The sequence below is a fragment of the Lutjanus erythropterus genome, chromosome 20 (assembly GCF_056507025.1).
Source record: "Lutjanus erythropterus isolate fLutEry1 chromosome 20, fLutEry1.hap2, whole genome shotgun sequence".
Classification (NCBI taxonomy): Eukaryota; Metazoa; Chordata; class Actinopteri; order Lutjaniformes; family Lutjanidae; genus Lutjanus; species Lutjanus erythropterus.
In genome coordinates, this window is record NC_139336.1 from 8,553,477 (window position 1) to 8,577,427 (window position 23,951).

At 38.8% G+C, this 23,951-nt stretch overlaps 1 protein-coding gene across 1 annotated transcript in view; it reads right to left on the minus strand.

Moving 5' to 3' along the window:
* Nucleotides 1-23,951, minus strand: part of arrdc1b (arrestin domain containing 1b) — a 43,195-nt gene that overhangs the window by 11,184 nt on the left and 8,060 nt on the right. Inside the window, exons 2-3 of the mRNA XM_084746271.1 lie at nucleotides 8,325-8,435; nucleotides 160-210 (exon numbers count right to left, since the gene is read on the minus strand). Of these exons, the coding sequence (XP_084602397.1) occupies nucleotides 160-210; nucleotides 8,325-8,435 (162 nt within the window). The remainder of the gene's footprint in view (nucleotides 1-159; nucleotides 211-8,324; nucleotides 8,436-23,951) is intronic.

The following is a 23,951-nucleotide window of genomic DNA, read 5'->3' on the forward strand; positions in this document are numbered from 1 at the left end:
GGAAAAAGGCCAGTGTTATCAGAGGTTATCACACCTGCATGCTCCTTTCACTGACGTCATGTGAGCCTCTGATAAAGCAGCTCCATGAGAAAACTATTATGAGAACTGAGGGTGGAGGAATGAGGTTAGATGAGTCATCAAGGTTAATTCCACACTCACCTGGAATGGGAAACTGGAAAGGGAAACTGTGTTCGCCTGCCGTCAGAGTTCCTGTAAAAGAAGAAGTTATCAGTTGCACAATAATAAAAAATGCTAATGACTTTAACAGGTGTACATTCAGTGGTAATTTTGAGGGTTTGGGTGTGTATATTGTATTTATTTAGACTTAACATATTCTGTAGTAAACATCACGGGTCCATGAGAGACTCTGTGCCTGTGGCGCTCACCTACTTTCCCAGTGGGATGGAGTTTCTGGGACAACAGGCTTTGTTGTTCAAAGACAGGTGAGGCATGAGGTCTTTTGTTTAGTTTAGTGGAAACTAGCAACTGAAACCAATCAGCCAGGGTCAGTGGAAGTGATAAACTGAAGGTTGTGTAGCTGGCAAAGTTGGAGCATTTCTCAGCAAAGTTGATCAATGATTTACAAGCACAGAGAGGCCAGCATTCGCAGCGATCGACCCAAGACCGAGTGCATTCTTCTCCCCTATTACAACACCTACGGGTCAGCGTCATTGTGCAAAGCCTGTCCTTACAGATCAAAGGATACAACTTCTACATTTTTATTCTACATTTTTCTGTCTACAAATCTGACAAGAAGAGCAAAACAAGAGCAACCCCGTCTACCCTTTCTGCAGCATCTTCCTACTTAGGATGTAAATCTTGACAAACTGGTCACAAGTACTGATATTACTCATTTAAAAATGAAGGCTCATTAACCCTTGGGTACTGTAGTTTCTAACAAATATTACTCAAATAGGAGCAAATGAAGTGAATTTGTTGGGGACTATTTTCAGCAGCGGAACAATACACATTTGCTGCTCTAGTTAGTATTTACAGCAGCAGGACTGTGTATGTGGCATCAAGTCAAATAAACTACCTTGAGTCTGCGTGCTCCATTATACTTTAGACTGATTTTCCAAGTTTCTCCAGTAACAAAAATATCCTGCCCATGAGAGCACTGGACAGGCCTGCATTTCCTTATGAGTCAGCATGTTTAACTTTCTTTATCAAAATAAAACAACAGTGAGGATTTCCTTAACAGAAAAATACAACCAGTGAGTTGAACACCATTAAAAAACAAACAAATAAAAAAAAACCCACTACACTAAAACATAAAAAAAAAAAAAAAACATTTGGCATTCTGAGGATCTCAACTGGAAGTGCACTGTTGTTTGAAGAGGTGCTTTGGACTAAGATAAAATAGCTTCTATTTCATACATGCACATTATTATTATTATTTTTTTTTAAAGTTGGTTCCCATCACACTGTTTGAAGTGTTGAGATATGGCACCAGCTGGCTATAGCACTCCACCCACAAAGCAATTTTACAACTTTACACTTTCAGTTTGGACTATTACTTTGAGAGTGTTTCGTACCAGGAAACAAGATGCCAAATCTTCCACTAGGCTTTGTAAACACCAAATGGTCCCAGATATTTCAAAGCCTCAAATATTTTAAATGATATTTAGTCAAAGACGTGTACGGTATTTAGTGCATGTCTGTGTGCCATGCTGAAATTAAGTCCTGGAAATTCTCACATGGCTTTCAAAACAACAATATTTTTAGTCACTCATTTTATTCATTACATATGCTGTAGCTCTAATCAGCAATTATCAACTCAATCAAATTTGGCTTCTTGCTGCCTTAATTACATACTATGATTAACATTTTTCATACTTGTTTACTCCACGCGCTCAGTTAAATTGATAACCAGAGCATAAGGCTCCAATAAAGGCCCTTCCATCCCCGTCACACTGAGAGCACCTTGAGCCAGCCGGGTTATTAATTCTCTAGATGAGCTGACAGCCCAATTAATTTCTTCTAGACAGCAACACGTCGCACCTCATTAGGGACAGGCACAACTTTTTCCGTTGGTCTAAGTTTCCTGAGGGGAAGCGCTGTGTGTGTTCATTTGCATCATGTTTACTGCAAGAGGAAACAGTCATGCTCTGAACCAGTGCTGTGCAGGTGCAACAGCCACTTTATATATTCAGCTGAGAGAGAGAGAGGCAGAGAGACTTGCTAACACAGGTAGAAAGAAAAACCGCTTAAACAATTAACACAGGGGTAGATTAGATTACATATTAATATATTATATTATATTACATATAGAGCAAGCTGTTAGAGATTCTTAACCTCAGCATATTAACCATACCCTAACTGTCTATGCCTGTTCCTACTGTCCTACCTGTTCTTACATAGTTCCCCCTTAGAGGGATTAATCGAGTATTTCATATCTTTTCATATCATATCGTATTGTATCGTATCATATATCGAATCATATCATATACTTATAAATATACTTCTATAAACTTTGGTGCAAATGTTCGTAGTCCCAGGAAGATGACCTATGGTGACTCTGATGATCACCTGATTTGTAATGTGGTGCCATTATTAGGACAAAAATATCCACTTTAAAGAAGTGATTGCATTGAGGACAAGTGAAACAGTGGCTAGCAAATTTTGTGCATTTTTCTTTATCCATCGTTTAACATTTTAATAACAGAAAACTAAATCAATTCTAGTGTATGAACTATTCATTTTTGAAGCACAAGCAATTTAAATACGCAGAGCAATAAAACAATAATGCTCTTGATCAAAACAGCTGCTCCCGCCATGTGTCTTTATTCAAAAAATGGCTCCACCAAACAAAAGAATGTCAAATGGGGTGCAATTACTGCCATATTTATGGTGACAAGACAAACTAAATCGTGAGCAAACGTATTTGAAATGGAACACGAAACATGGATTGTCGATTAATACATATTTAATCAGTTTAAGCCTTATGGCACTTAATCATTAACTGATTAGTCATGGCTTTTGCCTCACATTCTCTAAATACAAAGCATGATGATATATGTAGAAGACCCTGTACTTAAAAGTGCTTTTGAAAGTCTGTTCATCCAGAACTGAAAGACAACAGTATCTTTGTCTGTCTTTTCTCAGTTTAGGATGTAATTTCCGATTTCTGGTATTACAGAAACATCTTAACTGAAGACCCGACCCTTTTCTTGGCCATTAGCATTAGGAAGCTAGCTAGCTGCTTACAGGTGAAGCGATACAGCAGTAAGGGATACGGGCAGTTTCAGGTACATTGTAATCACAGATACGGTACAGGGATGACAGGCTGACTGACGTCTAGTTTACAGTTCTAGTTAGGATTTACTATGTTAAGATAAGACACGAGGTCTGGTGATTAAATTCCTTTTCAATACTGATGGCAAACAAATACCATCGGTGCAGAGATGTGTAAAGTATCATCAGTCAATGATTTAGGATGTGAACACACAGGAAACACTACAATAAGTGTGTCAAATATGATCTAAATATACATCTGTCAGTTTCTAAAACAAGTCTACTAAGAAACCACGATCAAACTGCAGCAGTGGGAGGGACGTCTTTATTCCCTGAAGGTCATTAACCGAGAACAGTGACAGGATGAAGAGCAGACGCTGACATCACTGGTCTTCACTCCTCCAACCGTCAAGCATGTGTGGCATACCACATTATCAGTCAGCCAAAGTGAGCGTCGCTTGCTTTGTGTAAGAATGTGTGTGTGCGTGTGTGTGGTGGTCCTCTGTCACCCTTCCTGTCTCGCTCTCCCTGTGTCGCTGGGCCCTTGGGGGCAGAGCGGCCCATTTTCGGAAGAGAATGGGATACAGAAAAAATGGGATAGAGATAAAGGAGAGCACAGAGGGAGTGTGTGCAATGAATTATTTATGTCCTCCGCTGTTTGGAGTGTTTGCCTGGTGTTTTACCACACACTCTGTGTGAGCATGTGTGTACTGAAATTTTGAATGAGTTTTACTCTTGCTTCAAGGATATATTATTTTGCAAATGTGGTATGTATGGTGGTATTTTATTTATTTAGTTTTTGCACAGCAGAAGGTAAAAAGGCTTTCGAGTGGCTTACAAGAGTTAAACAACTGAAGTTCAATACTGTTTTCTTTCACAGTATTACTCATACTTCAGTGAAGTTTCCTATATTTAAACTGACCATTTGACACCCTGCAAATAATGTATGTTTTTCTTTCCTAAATTGTTACACAAGACCCATATCCCCACAGTACTGAGACAAAAACTCATACAGTTGTATAGCAACAGGTTTGTATGTTACTGTGTGAGGTGAGTGTGTTCATGTTTGTGCCTGTTTGTTGGCTCAATTTGAGTGTCTGCTTTGAAGACTATATTCCACTTCCTTTTTTCACATTTCATATAACAAAACCCCTGATTTCACTCACATCAAGTTGGGAGAACCCGTGTCAAATGAAATAATAATTGAAGCTGTTGTAACAACAATATGTTGCAGTTCATAATAAGAATGTATTATTATTTAACACTAAAATTAGTGCGCATATGCGGATCTGTGTTTTTTCTAATGTGTGCTGGAAAGCCAAGACTGAACTTGTATGTGCAGGAGAGCAGAGAGAGAGATGTTTTTAATAGTGTGTGTGTGTGTGATAAGCTGTCACTACTTTTGCAGCTTTCAAATGAACTTTTGATTTTAAGGTTAGTTTCTGTTATGTGTCACTGTAGTTTCAGCTGTGTTCCTTATTTACGGTTTTATCTTTGCTTTCTGCTGCAGGGAAATTGTGGTCAGTTACTGCTGATGAAAAGCGAACACATCCTGATTTTTCTGCTTCATAATATAAAGGCAACAAGTCTTCACTGCCTCCACTGAAAAGGGGTGAAAATAGCTTGTCCATCACTGCTATTTAGAGATAATTTAGAACTAATTTTCCAAGTCTATCCTGACCCAATGTAATGCATCATTTCAATTCCCTGCTGGTTAAACAGAGCACTAACTTATTTTGAATTCTTTAAGATAACAGCAAGGTGTTGACTTCAAACAGCCGATACCAAACCGTTTAGTTTGTTCAAAAGTCAAATATAAGATTATGGGCTCAGTTTATCCAAATAAAAAAGAACTTGCATGGCTAGACAGTCAGTCCACATCCCCCCCCCCAAAACCATCAGCCTCCACTCTAGTACAAAAAGAGTAAAATTTTGCTTTTGTTTTGATGTAATACTGAAATATTCAGAAATTGTAACATTGTAACAATGAGAAAGTTTATGCTTTTAATGATGAACCTAGAGATAATCATCCCCTGAATATGCAGCCTCCCACGGATTTACAGAGCTTTATAGTTTCAGTTTACTGTTTAACTGTCTGGCCCGAAACTTTACTGTTTTGGTTCACTGCTCTTGTGGTACCATTTTCAGCCACAACAGGCAGCTGTTTGAGAGAAAACGCTCTAAAAACCCACTGAGCACTACCTGCTCAGCACCAAACAACTGACTCAGTTAGAGACCAGCTGGTGATTACAGTGCACTATTTAGCACCTAAAGAGCCACATATTTCCATCAGGAATAGATAGAGACCAAAGAGTTTTTTCAAGCATTTTAATGTCGTAGTTGTTTGGGATAATTTTAACTATTTTAAATGCAGATATGGAGTTAATGACACATCATATTTTATATGTAAATGTATAATGTGCAAGTTAAGGTGCAGTAAGTGATTCTGGAGAAAGATGGTTGACTGTGTCATTCCAGGACTGTCACATACTGACGTTCTGGGAATGAGACTCAACCGTCAACCACCTTAGAGACCTGTGATTGGTCTCCTGTCACAAGCTTGATTTTCTAAATCCTGAAAACAGCCAGTTCACTTGAATTACAACATTCTTCAAGGTTATAATGGAATTTTTGCCCAGGGATGCCAAAAATAAATCGTCTACCCCAGGTTTAACCAGAAAGTATACCTTTCATAAAGATTAAAAAGTACAATATTGCCAGCTGAAATGTAGTAGAACAGAAGAATAAAGCAGCACAAAATAAAAAACAAGAGCAAACACTTCTAATTCTACTTCTTCTACTTCTAATATAGTTGATTACTGTACAGCAGTATAGTATGTAGTATAACATGGTGTATACCACATGGTGAAGAACACTGCCATTAAGTTCCACACTGGTTTTGCATTTACAACAGATTTCATGCATGCACGGCACATTTCACCTTCTGGCTGTGGGCGGTATCGGTAATGCACACAAAAGATGGAAGATCACGTTCGCAACAAAAGGCTGTGTACACTCTTGTTTTCCATGGGTGAGCAGGGCCTCAGTGCAGCAGGGCAGAATAGTTAAATCTAAAGTGACCCTCTGTGGAGGAAGTCCAACTGTCTCATCAGACACTGCTGGACAGTGATGGCCATGTCTCACCTCCAGGAGACGGCACGCAGAGAGGCAGGCCTGGAGGGGCCGGCTACTCTGACTGATTGAGGCTGTAACTCCTGCTCTACAGGGTGGCAAAAACCTGCCGCTGTGAGATTAAGCCTGTTGCAGCAGATTTCCCATAAACTCAATGAGGTGAAAGTCAGGAGGCTTCAGTCACGTCATACAGTGTTGTTATGACAGTGATGTGGAGGTTGTGGCATTTCACTGCTCTCAAGGAAGACAGTTGGAACAGTTTGTTTCATATATCGGATGTCAACAGGAAATCTACACAGTCATATGAACATGAAGGTGATGTGTTGTGCTGTTAAAGGATCACACTGGTGTTTCTCTTGACTTGCAGGCAGCCATTGATTTCCATTCACTATAGTGCACATGAAATAGATGATCTAGTAAGTAGTAAGCCTTCAATGTTTTTCATAGCATGCACAAATATGAACAAAGATCAACAGCAGCCTGGAGAGTAAAAACTGTGACATTTTATTTTAAGGAGAGTGCATCAGACTGTCAATACACTGTCATAACCAAATGAAGCAGTTTTTTTTTGAATGGTTATGGCTATGAGAGTGACGGAGCTCCTAAAGGGTCCATTCTCAGGCCTCTTCTATTCAACGTCTACAATAAATAAATCAATGTGGATGTACCAGAATTTTCTACAACTAAACACAGAAAAAATTGAGATAGTTGTCTTTGGCCCCAAAAAACAAAGATTAAATCTCAGTGCTCACATTGAATTCATGACACTAAAATCTACAAATCAAGCCAGAAAATTTGGTGTGGTTCTGGACTCGGACCTAAATTTTAACAGTCACATAAAGACAATTACTAAATCAGCCTACTACCACCTTAAAATCATATCACGAATTAAAGGATTTCTGTCTAAACAAGATACAGAAAAACTTGTTCATGCTTTCATTTTCAGCAGGCTGGACTATTGTAACGGTGTCTTCACAGGTCTGAGTAAAAAAAATCACTCAGACAGCTGCAGCTCATCCAGAACGCTGCTGCCAGAGTCCTCACCAACACCAAGAAAGAGGAGCATATTACACCAGTGCTTAAATAACCGCACTGGCTTTCTGTGTGTCAAAGGATAGATTTTAAAATTTTAAAAATTGTCTATAAAACACTAAATAGTCTCAGGCCTAAATAGCTCTGATTTACTTGTAAATTATGAAGCACCCAGACCCCTTCGATCATCTGGAACAGGCTTACTCAGTGCTCCCACAAAACCGAGCAAGATGAGGCAGCTGTTAGTTTCTATGCTTCCCACCTGAACACTTGAGGTCAGCTGAAACTGTCAGCTCATTTAATTCAGGGCTTAAAAAATTACTGTTTACTCCAGACTTCCAGTGAAGCAGATGCATAACTTCCTGTTAAGATAATCTGTAGCTTTTTGTATTTGTTTGCTTTCACTTTTGTTTTCATGTTTGCTTTTTTAAATGCAATATCTGTTATATTTAAAAGATTACTGGCTTGCTTTTAGTTTTAGTTTTTATGTTTGTTTTAATGTTCTTTTAATGTTTTTTAAATTTATTTCTATGCTCTTGTAAAGCACATTGAATTGCCTTGTGTCTGAGTGGTGCTACATACATAAACTTGCCTTGCCTTGAGTGATATTCGGTCAATTATGTCATCTTTAATGAAAAGTTAACCTGTTTGAGATGTCATTGTTATGACAACTTGACATTGTCATTGACACTGTAGCTAGCTGGTGTTAGCTCATTAGCTTGGTTAGTGGTGGAGCTACCCTCTTATGTAGCTGACTCAGCCTCAGGGTGTCAGGAGCCAAATGCAGCAAGAAAATCACATTGGTATTGTATTTCCTGTCAGAGTGGCCACAGTCAGCCTCAGAAGCTGTGTTTGGTCCTGATCCAATGTAATGACAGTCTTATACACACCCTTTCAAAACAAAGTGCCTGCTACTGGGTTATTACCTTTGTCAGCAACAGATAATGTGCTGTTGAAGTACTGCTCCTCCAGCGTCCACGAGCTGTCGTTCATTTTGTTGGAGATCCCGCATGAGCCCTGACAGTTCACCTTGATGGCTGTGAAAAGAGGAGAGAAAACAAGAGTCAATACTTTGTCTAAAAACAAATAGAAACAACAAATGTTGGCTGGTATTTTTACTGCAAGATTACTCCAAGACATCCAACATCCCACTGTAGGGCTGCAACTAATGGCTACTTATTTATATGCACATTATTTTCTTGAAAAGACACTAGTTTCCAGCCGCCTTAAATGGAAACTTGCTGTGTAAACTGTCATTCTGATCTTTTGTCATTTTTTCTTGACCTTTGTCTTGTGAATGACTAGACCCTGAACTGAATCTGAGATATAAGAATACAAATGTACCTTTTTTAGGATATTATTCCATAACTACCAAACTAGACAAGCTAAGAATGTTCATCCTTCGTTGTATAAAACATCCTGTAGTCCCCATAAACCCATCTGAACTGTAATTCTACACTCATTTTATATGTGAAATTTTTTAGCACAAATATTTAAAAGTATTGCTGATTGTGCAAGTTTTCATGTGAGACACTATAGGTTTCTACTAGGGAAACCACAATAACATTTTTCTGCCATCAAACCTGATTGCCGATTATCTGTAAGCCATATAAACTGATAAAATCTTGAAACCAAAAAACTTCAAACGATTATTGGCCTCTGGTGCTGCTCATGTTCATTCTGATGGAGCAGGCTTTGAGCGGTGTTTGTGTCAACAGATGAAAGAGAGGAGGAGGAACTTTATCAGAGAGCTGTTGTGAAACTAAGGAGGTTACTGTGACTAAAGGCCTGGGTGCTTCAGGTCTGACAGATTTGGATCATAGCTTTGATAGTTTATCACCAGCAGCATTGTGCGTTTCACTGGGCTGATGGTGGTGATGCTTGTGATCAAGCGACAGGTTAGATTAAGCTGAGGTCATATTAAGAATATTAATAACACAAAAAAACACATGAATAAATGTAAAGATATGTACAGAGACTGCAGGGTTTTTGTAACTGAACCTGAATGTTTTCTTGACTGGTTTAGTCTAAGTCAGCATGCCAAAAATGCCAAAAACTGATTTGGGAAAAATAATAAGTAATTGAGCTGAAGCACTACAAGAACAAAGAGCTGTTAAAGCCATAAACCAGCAGATGTTTTCACTGATTGTTGCTCTTTGCCATAAAAGCTTTCCAGCTAAGAGGTGCAAGCACAGCTTTTAAAGTGAAGTAAATGCATTTGGAGATTTTTATTTCTACTTTGCTGCCAGTGGAAGATGTTAGCTTATAAGGTTAAGCAACTTTTTCTCCCGTGCTGCTGCTTAGTGTACAGGAAATGATCGTCTTCTCACGCTTGATTCAAAGATCAAGAAGATACCATCATTTTTACTTCACACAAAAGCCTTCCACAGTTCACTGGTGCTGGATGTTTTGCATGACAGACATCAACAGTCAACCAATGAGAAAAAACACTGAAGTGAGCAGCAGAAACAGCACCAAACACACTTTATCTCTCTCTTTCTGTTTCACCCCTCCTCTCTCTCTATCCCTCTTGTCTCTCTGTTCATCTGTCTGTGAGGAAATGAAAACCCACTGATAATGCACACACATAAACACAAACACACACACGCACGCACACACACCAAAACTGTGACAGAAGCCAGAGGATTAAACAGAAAGATGGCCCAGCCTCAGTATTATCTCAGCATTCTGATAAGCAGACAGACAGACAGACAGACAGGGATAAGTATAAATGTTTTGTTAGCGGCCCCATTGTGACTCCTGTCTTAACTTCATTCCCCCCTTTCTAAAACTATGAACACTTTATTAAAAAGTTTTTTTTGTTTTGTTTTTTACTAAAAAAACATAGGTCCTGTAAAACCATGTCAATCTGGGCAAAGTTGGACAAATTAAATGGTGATTGGTGGCTTAAGATGAAAAGTTAAAGGATCAACAAGTCATTCAAATTCATCCTGCAGGGGCAGAAGCGTGCAGCAAATTTCATGGCAATTCATCCAATATTTATGCTATTACTATTTAACTCAAAACCAGAAATGTAAACCTCATGTTGACTGTAGAAGAAAATTCAGGGGATCACCAAAAGCGAGTAGACTTTGTTTAATTTGCTGATCACTGAATGACAGTTCTGGATACACACTGCTGCAGACATGATTTTGGCACTACTAAAAAATAATTCTGGTTTGACAAGAACATGTGCAGGCAAAAAGCAAAACCTAAACACAGGCTGTGATGTATAAAAATATCTTGCCACAGACCGTGTTTGACCAATCATAGGCTCACACTCATGTAGGATCCTGTGCTGGCATCACAGAGCACACACACATGCACACACTCTCTCTCTCTCTCTCTCTCCCTCTCTCTCTCTGTCTCTCTCTCTCAAAGTGGCAGATGGCTGTGCTCTACACACCGGCAGGACTGCTGGCACAGTTTTGGGGAAGGGGGAGGGACCTCTGCTGCCGGTAAAAACAAAAACCAAAATCTGCAGCTCACAAAACAAAACGGTGCCCTTCAACCATGCAGACTAACGTCCATTTATTTGGTCATTAATTAAAGCCTGCAATCTGCTCCTCCAGCCATCTGTCTCATTCATGGAGCAGAATAATACCTTTATACTTCACATTAACACACCATGTGAGCTTTGTGGAGTCATTACACTTCACAGAAAAAAAACAATATAGGTGTAAATCACACAAATATGACAGAAAAAGGGACCCGTTACTGTGACGAGATAGTGTTTACAGCTGTCTGTTGTGGGAAAGTGAAGAGCTCGGCCCATGAAAGGTCAGCACAGGGGTAATCTGTTAATATCCCCAGCAGCAGCAGTAGCATCAGCAGCAGGAAGAGTGGCTATAGCAGAGCTGAATAGTGAATAGTTGTGTCATAAGAGACGGGCTGCTTTGGCACAGAGACGGGCTGTCTGCAGCTGAATAATGGGTCCGGCCTTTCAACAGAGACATGGAGCCACATGGACCAGGAGGAGTGATGAGACGCAAATCCAGACACACCAAGAAGATGTCACAGACACCATAAGGACAGAAGAATAAGTCCAAAACCTAAACTTGATCTTGAGTCTTTCACCTGGTTCTAGTATAATAACCTCATGGGATTTTTGCAGGGGTCATCTCTTTCCTCTTTCCTCTTTGCCCCTTCAGGACGCTTAATTGAGAATTACTTACAAAGTTATACATGGAGGCTATATTTAAACTCTCTAACTCTGTGGGGACGTCCATGTCTCTGACCTCCCCTTACTCTCTTTCAGAGGCTGTAGCAGGCTCAATTCTAAAACTAGACTGAAAATACTGGTATCATATGAAACTGGAAGACTTACCCATTGATACCATGTCATGCCAACTCGTAGAAAAGTTGGCTAAATTGACTTTTAAAAAAAAAAGTGAAAAACTGGCATGGCAATTTTCAAAGAAGCCCACTGACCTTTCAGCTAAAGATATCTGAATGAATATTGGTACCCACAAGTTTTCCTTTTACAGACATGTCCACTGTATACTAATCTTGTGGAGTTTGGTGTAAAAACCACAGTTATTTGCATGCAGTGTAACTGTGTTATTTTCACCTATTCTATTCCTGCATACTAGGATCACAAAATAGTTTGGGAATTGCTTTAATCGAGTCACACTGGAAAGCTGAGAGTCACAACATCACAACTGTAACACACACAGCTTAACACACAAATGTCACCTTATTCACTGTGGTCTGGCAAAGCTCCACAGGCATTCGCTGTAACATCCAGACAAACTCAGTTTCCAAATCAATTTGAGGCAACAAACAGGTTGTGAAGTTTCAGATTCTTGGTAAATTTGTGATTTACGATGCTGAGTTCAAAAAGCTCCTCAGAAAGAAGTTTAAAGACTGAAATCCTGCAGTGCAAACTCAACTCACAAGCGTTAGTTTGGTTTTGTGCAGCTGACAGTTTTCAACTTGTCTACTACACACCAGAAGCTATGGATCACACCTCACAACTGCCAGCACAGGAATCTACGCCAGGGGCCAGCTCTCTGCAGAAAAAACCTCAGCCTGAGGGAGACGGACGCTCAGTAGTAAGAGGGAAGCCAGCAGCAGAGCACACTCTGACTCAGCAGCTGCCTGGATTTGTTGCCAACACACTGGAGTCTGTCCAGGTCCTCTCAACAGTTCAATGAGAGTGTCTGTAGGCGGAGATGATCCTGGTGCTACTACTCATTAGGTTTTACAATTAGACCGTGTGGGGAGACAGGTCCAGGAGTGAAGCTGCAATCGATAGTTTACTCAGATCTGACTGCCTCAACATGACTGCTGTATTTTACTGTATCAAAGGAATCTCTGATGTGGGTGAGAACAGGGTGTTGGTGGGTCACAGAGGATGTGGGCTGAGAGTCGAAGGTGTTGAGTAAGTAGATAACTATTGTCTGTTATGTGTTGTTGTGCATCTGTACGTATATCCTGTTTTCAGTGCAGCTGACCAGCAGAACATCCCAGAAGAAATGAAAAAGACAAACACAAGATGTCACAGGATGAGAAACAGACTAGGCAGAGGAAACGCCACACCTTTGTGTCGTAGTGTTTGTCACCTCAACCTCATACCTTTTTTTTTTTTTTTTTTACATCTTCAAAGACTTTCGGTACTGAATCTGAAACCAAAATGCTACTTCTTTGGCTTGACAATTACTGAACACTAGGAGCTTAAAAAGATTTTTGCCTAATAAAATAGACTACGGACACATTTTGATTTGGAAGTGTGTAAGATCTGGGAATTTATTGGCAGAATATGGTAGAAAATTATTTTTATTAGTGTATAATCACCTAAAAATAAGAGTTGCTGTGTTTTAGTTACCTTAGAATAAATCGTTTCTATCTATGGAGGATGGCATGTTGGAGTGCCAGTGTTTCTTTTTTAACTACATACCGCCTCAGAAAAATACTGAGCTCTCCAGGTGCCACCTTACTGTTTTGCACCATTTGGTGCTAGCGGGTGCTGTGCACACTGGTGTTTCTTAAGTAGCCACTAGCTATTGTTAGTGTTTTCTTACTTCAAGACAAGAGTCAACTGGTCTAAATTAAAAGGAGTTCAATAAACAGGGAAATTCATCAACAGGAAAATCCCTAGTTTCTACAGTAACCCAGAATGGACACACCAAACATTTGCTCTAGATGCAGTCTTTTGTGTCTTGCTCGAGTTTCATAGCTTCTATAAGTTTCCCTCCCTCTTTGAAAGGACAATTGTTCAGTTTTTTTTTATGTGATTCACTAGTGAGAGCTGCCTTAACTAATAGGAAGTAACAACAGTACATTGTATTTGCTATGGTTGCTATGGTTTACAGCATCCTTCCCTTGAGGATATTCTCTTTTTCCTCCCACCTTTGTGGGAAAGTCATTGACGACATTCCAACTTTTCTCTTTCACCTCTCCCTGTGCAGGAATTCTGTCCTTCAGGGCATACCTTCTTGAGAGAATATGTGCCAGTTACGCACTACTGTTGTTTGCTGATTTTCCAAACAACAAGCATTATTTTATAAAAAGCAAAAGTTCCGCAGTGCTCGGAAGTTCAAACAAGTGTAATGAAGGTGCTCTTTGGTAGAGAACACAAATGTTGAAAAGAGAAGAAAGCTCCAAGGCACTCTTCTGGCAAAAAGTTAAAAGCCTTTTCTTCAGATGGCTAGAATTTCAGCCATCTGAATAAAAGCTTCTTAACTTTTTGCCAGAAGAGTGCCTTGAGTCTTTCTTCTTTTTGAGGCATTATTCTAATCAAGTTGTCTATAAAAAAAAAAGTTCCTTATTGCATAATCTTTCAATTGAAGAAATTCTACAAAATTACTGCCACTAAAAAACAACTTAATACTATTTATTTAACATCGAGCAATTACCACTATGTAGATTCTGTAATGATAAAGAGAAAGACCAGATGCTTTTGTTTTTCTTGTATATGTTTCATGTTTCTTAACTAACATCCAAAATTGTCTGAGGCCATTTGACATTCACTTTAAATTTACACCTTGAAACATCCTGGATCCTGGATAAAGACTGTCCCCAGAAATACAAATATTTTGTTAGGTTAAATATTTACATGCAAATTTAAATCAAGAACTAATATGAATCGTAGTTTTCTAAAAATTACATCATGAAGTCAATTTCTTTTGGCAAAAATAACAGCTACAAATTATTGTAAAGTAGAACAACATAATATGAAATGGGGAAAGATCTACTCTGGTGAAGAATGGGACACTATAAAACTCTAAATATCAAATGTTCTACTTGTCATGTGTATATTTAAGTTTTTCATTGTACTGGTACTGTAAATTACTAAAGGGATCCTTTAAATTTCTTTTTCTTTTTCTTTATTCTCTGTTTGTGTTTCTTCTAGTTTATCTAATTGTCTTGTCTATATTTTTATTTATTATTTTTTAGTTGTATTGTAATATCTTCACATTGCCATGAGTGTTCTGTGTATTATTTGCCTGTATTAATAAAATAACCATGCAAACTGATTTGCAGACTGACACACATAAATACCAAACATTGAGTGATAAATATTACCTTAACAACTGTTTATCTTTTCAAGGAAAAAACTGTTGCTGTACTGTGTCTGTGGGATAAAACCATTCAGTCAGAGCTTTCTGCCTGTTGCATCAGGACTTGGGAAAAATGAGTCAGCTTGGGGTGTCTGGTGGGGAAGCAGACGGGGAAGAAGGGCAGATAATGACAGTGCCTTATTTGCACTGATTACACTGGGTGCAGTCTCAGCTGACGGCTGGAAGCACAAAGAACCTCACTGAGTTTGTTTAAGGGCCGAACTTTACAGAAACAAAGCAGAATGAGGAAACCCTTGACCCCTCAGACAAAACAGAAGAACTGTGTCTTCACAATGACTAGGATTTCATCTTGAAGTGGGTCAGGAGGAGTATGAATGAGATTAGAGAAGGCTGCTTGAATTACTTGAATTGATCAGCATTCCTCACATGCACTGAAAGGCTCCTCAGACGTCATTTATACATTCCAGCATAATGAGGCATGGAAACTCCCAAAGCAGTGTCTATGTGATAAGGCTGGACGGCTTCTGCAGAAAAGTTTCAAAACCATAACATCTGTAGAGTTTGCATAAGTCCAAATTGTGGTCTAGTCAGGTTTGATAATGGAACAGTTATATTATAAACTTACTTCAAGCATAATTCGGGGACACGGCCTGATAACTGGAATTGTTTTTTTTATTGGTGACCTTAGAATGATCAGTTTATATCTACAGAGGACAAGGATCCTCTTCCCTGGAGGCCACAATGTTGCACCACCATGATTCTACAGTAGCCCAGAATGGACAAACACTGGCTCGAGATATGGCCTTTCATGTTTTTCACTTTTTTTGTGACCACTATAGTTTCTCCTACATGCTTAGAAGTGAAGGTTGAGGCGAGGATAGGAATGGGTACTGTTAGGATTTTACTGAAATTGATAGATACTGATACTGCTTACAGATACTGATACTAATAATCTTATTGATACAACTCGCCACGGTTTAATGCAAAAAAGATTTGACACGAAAAGAACCAACACTTACTTTATTATTACTTTTTTGCAGAAGTAATCTTAAATTATTGCATTTAACTGCAGTTATATTGAGTTCAGAAAAGGAGCCCTTCACTTTTGAACATTTTACCCTGTTAATTACGATATGATACGATTTGATGTGTTGACACAATACGATACGATGCAAGAAATCCTTACTGTCAATACACACCGAAATTCATTTTGCATCCTTGGGCAGCTCAATACAGAAGATTACACACAGATAAAACATACACTACAGTACTTTAATAGCTGATAAGCTGTGCTATGTCATCTGGTCTTGTGTTGTTTTCATTTTCAGAAATGCATCAAACGCTACAAGTAGGCCAGGGGTGCCACTAAATTCTACACACTGGTCCTTTAAGGTTGGATTTTAAACTAAAATGTTTGTTTGTGGGGCCCTACTGGTCCAGTTTTGATGGACAGACCATCCTGTGCTTGCATTATTCATGGTGAGACATCATATTTATTTCCTACAGAATGACAGTGCACAAAGATGTTTTGTCATGTTTCTACAAGGCTCCTTTTACATGATCAGACAGAAAATATTAATACATTAATATTTTTTTTTCTCATAGCATTAACAGCCATTAACAACAGAGAAGAAAATGCAGAAACAGAGACAGAAACATTCAGTTCCCTCCATATTTGTGCTTTTGTTAAAATATTTCTAGTTCCTTCTACAAACTCCAGAGGTCACAGCCTTCACTCTGTACCGCAGGACATCAGAGTAATCCGATGCTACACTTACTACCTTCATTAAATCTTTAAGCGCTGCAAACAATTAGTCCGTCTCTCTTTTCCAACATCTCCCTCCCCCGTCTCCTTTCTAATGCCTCTCAGTGAGACATGTCAAACACGGCCACCTGATCTTATGATCCATTACTCCTGACTGTAAGGGAATCCCCTGCAGCAGAACAGAGCCTGGGCTGTTCGTTCAGACACGTCCTGAGTTACCTCTCTGTTAGATCAGTAACAGACAGAAATGCTGAGAGCTGCTTCAGTGAAAGGAAGATAAAATTAATGCACAGCTTCACGCCCTCTATTAGAGCTTTTAACCGTACAGTTTCAGGAAACCGCAAGAACAGAATTCAGGAACTACACTCAGCCACTAAATGTTGCTTTAGTGCATTTGTGTTTGTTTTCCACATTTCATGAGCCATGATGATTAAGCAAATCAGTCAGTTCGAGACAGTTTTTTGCATGACAATACAACATAAAGTTACCACATTGTTCTTTATAATTTACTGTTGTAAGTAGAGGTGGAAGTAACTAATTACAAATACTCAAGCTAACGTAGTTTTTTTGGGTACTTGTACTTTAATGATTTGGTTTTCAAGTCCGTACTCTTCCTTGTACTTATGTTACATTACACTATGTAATCTACAGGAGACATTTGTAGAATAAGGAAACTTAGAATGACCAAAAGAGGGACAAAAATTATATTATTTGTATGTTACAAATTATTAATAATTAATTGACTGTTAACAAAATGATGTAAATCATATGCTACAGCCTTCACAGCTGCCAGATCTCAACCCAACTAAGTACCTATGTGACAGCACTCTCCACCGCCATCAACATAACACTAAATGAGTGAATATATTTTTTTTAAGTAATGGTGTTCGTTCCTACAGTACAGCTGTACAAGCACAGAGGATCTCTGATGCTGACCATGTCAAACAAGTTCTCATCACTCATCACTGGTTGCTGACAAGCTTTGCACACTTGACCAGATCAGTTTATGATGTTTGCATGCATGTGTAAGAGGCTTATCCCTGCAGAAGTTACATCATAAAACAACCAGCAGACATGTAATCTGTACTCTGGCCACTCTCTCCCACGTTGCCCATCATGCCACGAAACATTCACACTTCACTGCATTTGTATCAAATCCAGACAGGCGTCACAACCTGAGGAGTCACACGCTGCCTCTGAATTCTGTATTTTAGGACAACATACTTAACATGCTCTCTCCAGATATTTCTTCTGTTTTATTGTCTTGATATTTGTATAAGGCTTGTTTGGGAAATAAGATGCGTAAACACTGCCTCTCCACCAGCTTAGGATCATTTTTGATGGTATCTATGTCAGCAGAGACCTACATTTAAGCATTAGCTTCCCCAGCCTGCAATAAATGATGTCTTGACCTAATCTCATCTTACTGTCAGACAAAAAGCAGTTTGTTTCAGAACATGTTCTGAAACAGTCTAAATCAAAGTCTAATACAAAACATCTGGATCAAGATGTTTAAGAAAAGTCTGGAAAGATCTAAGGCAAAAAGTTGAACTTGATTTTTGAAAAAAGATCTGACTGTTGAATCATAGACAAGTTTGGTCAGAGGGGAACTGTCTTTCCATCCATATTAAATACATTTGTTAGTGAAAGTATTAGATCATGTGGTTGCATCTGTACCATTCACAGAGATGCACCTGTTCCAATTTTATTTTGCCGATTCCAATTTCCGATTGTTTTTAGGACTGACCTGTCAATTCCAATTTTGGCCAATTCCAATTTTTAGTCTTTCTAAGAACTATAATTGACAGCATTCACAAACATTTTTGCAACTTTTCTTGTAAAATTAAATTGAATGTTCATAAAAAAAAAAACACTGACTACTAAATATTCCATAAATACCATTTTACATTTTCTCCAAAAGTCCTCCAGGTTACAGCCAGGCCTTATTATATCATTTTATTAAGATTATGTACTAGAGGGAATGCATCTCGTGAAATCTCATGTCAAAGATGTAAACAAACCAGAGACTGACACTGTGCAACAGTTTGCTGTTGTAAAGTTTTGCAGTGACAAAAACAGAAGGAGAAGTGAAACGAGTCTGTATGAGAAAATGTTTGAGGAGACACATCAACACTGGTTGTTTATTCTTCAGCCAGAACTGAAGGTGAGATTAAACAGTCTGTGAACAGCAGTCTGCTACTGGCTAACATTAGCCTGAAGAGCTAAAAAGTTTACATGGTTCTACAACATTGTCAGTTGCTCAGCTTCTCTGTCTCCTTGTAGACTGTCTATCTTCTCTTTATCATGTTCTTGGAATCTATCACTAAAACTGACTTCATGCAAGCATGTGTCTGAGTGTGTGTGGCTGTGATCAGTGCTGCTGTGGGTGTGACATTACTGTCAGTGTATCTGCTGCGCACATGATCTGACCATCATGCAGAACATGTGTGTTAATATGACCGGCACCGAATCAGATATGTGACGCTGACCAGCCAGTAACCGCTCAGCAACAGCTCAGTCACACTGAAAACCGGCCGGCTCCGGTCTCTGGCAGGTCGATTGGTGCATCCCTAATCATTAATACAGCTTTGTCATTGTAAAAACTGATCATCACTGTGTTTTTGTCCAAGTCCATACTTGCAATAGAGAAATGTTTACTCTGCTCCTAACTAGTCATCAGCTTTGATTGTGTGATTAGTCATTTAGTATCAGCTGAGGCTCAACGGTGACCTTCAGACCTCTGCTCACTTCCTCTGAATGTAATGTCAGTGTTTTTTTTTTTTATTTTATGATACTGGAGTGTTTGAGCTGCTACAGTGTCTTCAGAATTTGCAGCATCGATACCTGACTCATCAGTACCATCCAAAGACTCAGGCTATTTGTGTCATTAGAGACCTTTTGGAACAATGAACCATTATTATGAGCTAAACTTGGTAAAGAAGCAGCTCTCAGCCACTGCAGTTGTTTCAGAGAAGGCTGACACAAAGCAAACGCAATAAATGTACACACTCCCAAGGGTTTTCTATTGTCATGGGTGACCTTTTGTTTTTCATTAAACAATAACAGCTGTCGATGGCCTGGGGCTTGTAGAAACCCATGTCAGGACAACATACCTGGTACCTGTTGTCTCCAGTGAGCCAGCGCTAAAAAATGACAATGATGAGAAACAAACACATATTTAAACTATAAATTACTGCTTCTAGCTTGCCTCAAACACAAGTTGAAGTTAAGTTTTCACTATATTGACTATGTGAGATTCAAGAGAGACACATGCTGTCTTCAACATAATACAGTTACGTATGGAGGACTGATTGAAAATGTTGTCATAGTGTATAAATTCACTGACCCCCAAAATCTAACCAGTTCATCCTTGACTCCAGGTAGAATTTTGTACCAAATTTTAAGAAATTCCCTCAAGGTGTTCTTGAGATATAACCATTATAGGAATGGGATGGACAAGAGGTCACAGTTACCTTGACCTCTGAGAAACAAAATGTAATCAGTTCATCCCCGAGTCTAAACGGATGTTTGTGCTAAATTTGAAGAAATTCTGTCAAGGCTTTCTTGAGACATTGCATTCAGAAGAACAGGACAGAAGAAGATTATGGACAACTCAAAAACAACAGGATTCAACATTAATGTCTTTTTTCATTTACCCAGTTAGTCAAGCAGGTCATAAATCTACTTGCCCAAAGTAAATTTTTACTTGTCCCTGTACAAGTTGTTTTATTTGTTAGTGGATATCACGTAAAAACAAATGAAGACAGGGGGAACTGTCATGTTAAATCTAGGGCTACAACATATATATGTACTATATAATAGTGAAAAATATCCTTCTAGGTTTCTCCCTGTCCAAGGTGATGTCTGTAAATGTCTTGTTTTATTTGTCCAAAACCCAAAGATATTCAGTTTAATATGACAATAAATGTAGAAATGTGGAAAACAGCATTTTCTGCCATTATTGCATAAAGCATTTCTTTAACCATTGATTTATTATCAAATTAGTTTAGCCTAATAGTTTAATTCTTTTGCCCAGTTGGGAAAGTAAATGGCTAGATTTACTAGCCTGACATGGTATTTTACTTGTCCCAGGCAAGCGGGCAAGCCTTATTGCTGAGCTTTGAAATGCATCCATTGTCGCTGGCGTGGAGGCATAAAAACAGCATGTAGAGAACAGTGGAGCCCATCCTGCTCACACTCAGTTACATACGATCACAAACTGCTCTGTTGGTCATAGAGCAGCTCCACTAGAGCACTGGAGCAAGTGGAGGCTATGTGTCTTGCTCGAGAGCACCTGGATATGGTTGAGATCAAGGGTCAACTGCTGTTCTGTGAGCCAAACAGACAACTTTCCAGTCAGCTCAAAAAACGTACATGTGTAGCTCACAGGTAGAAGCAATGAAAGACAAGCTTAGACAAAACTATAGGTGAGGAGAGAGAAGTCAATGGAGGATTAGCAGCATGTGGGCAAAGATGGAATGATGATTGAAACCTCTCATGGCTGCTCAAAAGCTGGACCAAACCCCTACAAACACGCATGCAGGTTCACCTCTAAATATGGGCTGTAAAAGACATAATCTGTTTGTCCTGCAGAGAGTTATTCAATGTGGCTTTCCAATTCAGTTCTCAAAAACATTCACCAAAACCCCATCCTGCTTGTCTGTTGTCCTTAAGATTAGAACGCCTTTTTAAAAAATTTAAACTGCACAACGTTTTCCTTTGAAACTCTTCACTGGATTAACCTGGTTCAATGAAAGGTTAAAGCTGCTTCTTGGGTCAGAATAATCCACAAATGAAAAAAAAAAACACTTATGAGAAAAAAATATGTGGGTCTTTAGCTGCCATGTGTTCTATTTTCTTCTCTAGATAGTCACCAATTTTATCTGTCTGCCATCTGGTGCTGGGCAGGTAGTGTACGGTGGTATTTAACAAAGCCTGTCTGCTAAAAACTGCTGCCAGCTGCTTGAAATGAGAGCCATGAGACTGAACAATGCAGTAAATGTAGCTTAAACCAAAACTATGAGAGTCTAAAAGCTTCAGACTGCATTCATATTTCATATGATCTAAGTGTGATAATATGAAAATATTATTTTAAATTATGGTTGAACTCTAATTATCCATTAACCTTTTGGGCTTCCGTAATAACACTGCATAACATTACATAACATACCAGTACAACCATAAACTAACTTTTTATCTCCCAGCTTACATTTGTTCTATCTTTAGTTTCTTTGTTCGCACTAATCAAGGTTTTGTTCCAGTTCCATGGAGCAGCGACATCCTCTTTGCTAACTTGTTTTTAACAACATACAAGAGGAAATGGAACAGCTTTTTAGCGAGAAAGAGGAGGGCTGATCAGGGGTGTGTCTGTGCTTATCGGGGGGAATGACACAATCCTCTTATAATAGACCTAAATAACCAGCCCTGGGGTTATAGGCTGAGTGTTGGTTATGGAGGTCAGAGGATAGTTATTATTAACATGACTAAGTCCAAGGGGAGAGGGACCAGCTGCTGCCAAGATTTCCAGATGACAGAGCCACATCTATGGGCGCAGTATACTGAATGATGAAGTATGTGTGGATCAATGCCACCCACCCACACTGAAGGGCAGCGAAGAGAAGGGAGTCACTCTGAGTCACTGTTGTTCTCACTGAGTAATCATGTGTCACGTTCCTCATTTCATTACAAAAGGCTCCAAAGTCAAAGTCTTTTCAGTTAAGGATAATCTATTCATACAGTATAATCCTGTATAACAAGCAATTCTTAAAGGACAATACAAAGAAAAGACAGAAAACAAGCAATTAAGCAGTAATTAACCACAAAACAAAATTTTGTGCACTGAAAGGTCATGGCAGCCTGTCAAACCATGCCTATCAAAAAGGGAATGATCCCTCATGAAAACCTTAAAGTCTTTATGCTTTGACTTTTTTTTACTGAAATATTATCACCAAAAGAAATGCAATTATTCATTCTGTTCATTATAACTCTGAGGCTGATGTGCAAACATCTGTCCTCAGGGTGTGTCAGCCCTCTGTTTTCAGTGCAGCTTGTGTTTTACAGACAGATCTCTTATCAGTTGCCCTCGGGGCAGTGATGTCATGATTTACTCAGGCCCCCAAGTCTAGACAGTCACACAGAAACCCCGGCCTGCAGCGGGGACGTTTCATGAGCCATAATACAGAGGTACGCATACACTGCATTCATTGATTTGTGCTGTATCCATTTCAGCTCTGTTTTCTTTGGCTAAACACAGTGTTTGCCTTAAGTAGAGCATTTGAAGTCACAAAAGTGATGAATAAACTGCGAAAGCAACATTAATCCAGTAAACCAAAGAATGCACTTCTCTTGTGTAGCATCCCTGAGCCAACCAACACCCCCACTGACAGTTCCTGTTATTCCCTCACTTAACTCCAACCACCTCTGACCTTAACCTATACATTTTTTTTTTGTTTTGTTCCTTGTGGTGAGCATATGCTCGTTTATATCAGTGCTAATTACAATGAGAAAATAATTACAGCGAAAAGAGTTAGACTAGATACAGGTCTGAAAGTTACAGAAACAGAGAAAGTGTTTGTATTTTAGATGACCTTGCTGATTATTCACTTAGACCAATGTACTAATAGTAAATGCAGACATTCCTAAATCAAATACCGAATTACGAAGACAGTGGAGCGAGTTTAAGATATACCCCAGTGATTTAGTACTGCACTTCCATAAAGTTGAGGGACTTCATAAAAATCACATTAAACAAATTACATCAAAGCAGTATCTTGAATTTTAGTCCATAGTATGGATCAAGCTCCAAAAATCCTTAATTTCCCCCGTAACATAACTCTAATATAATGTCTTCCTATTTCAAATTTGCACAATGAAATAACACTAATAACATCATTGGCATTATTTTCTCAACTTCCCCCAGAACCACTGAAGACATATATAACTGTTTTTACAGGCTGAACACTACTTCTCATGATACTTAAACTGATCTTCATGTGTTCAAGTGGTAGAGTGCTCCTTTACTGTAAGTATGGGCTGAAAGATGAGATGTAGTATATGATAGATATACACTATATGGTTAGATATGTAGCTTTACACCTACAGTAAATCTAATAAATTAAGGCTTAGCTAACATAACAGTCTTCAGTCTTATTAATCACATCACCTCTGCCAATATGATACACAATTTCCCCAGAGGAAGTGATCCACAAATCCCTTTAGATTAATTAAGGAAAAATTTTTAATATTATTAAGATGGCTAATTCAAG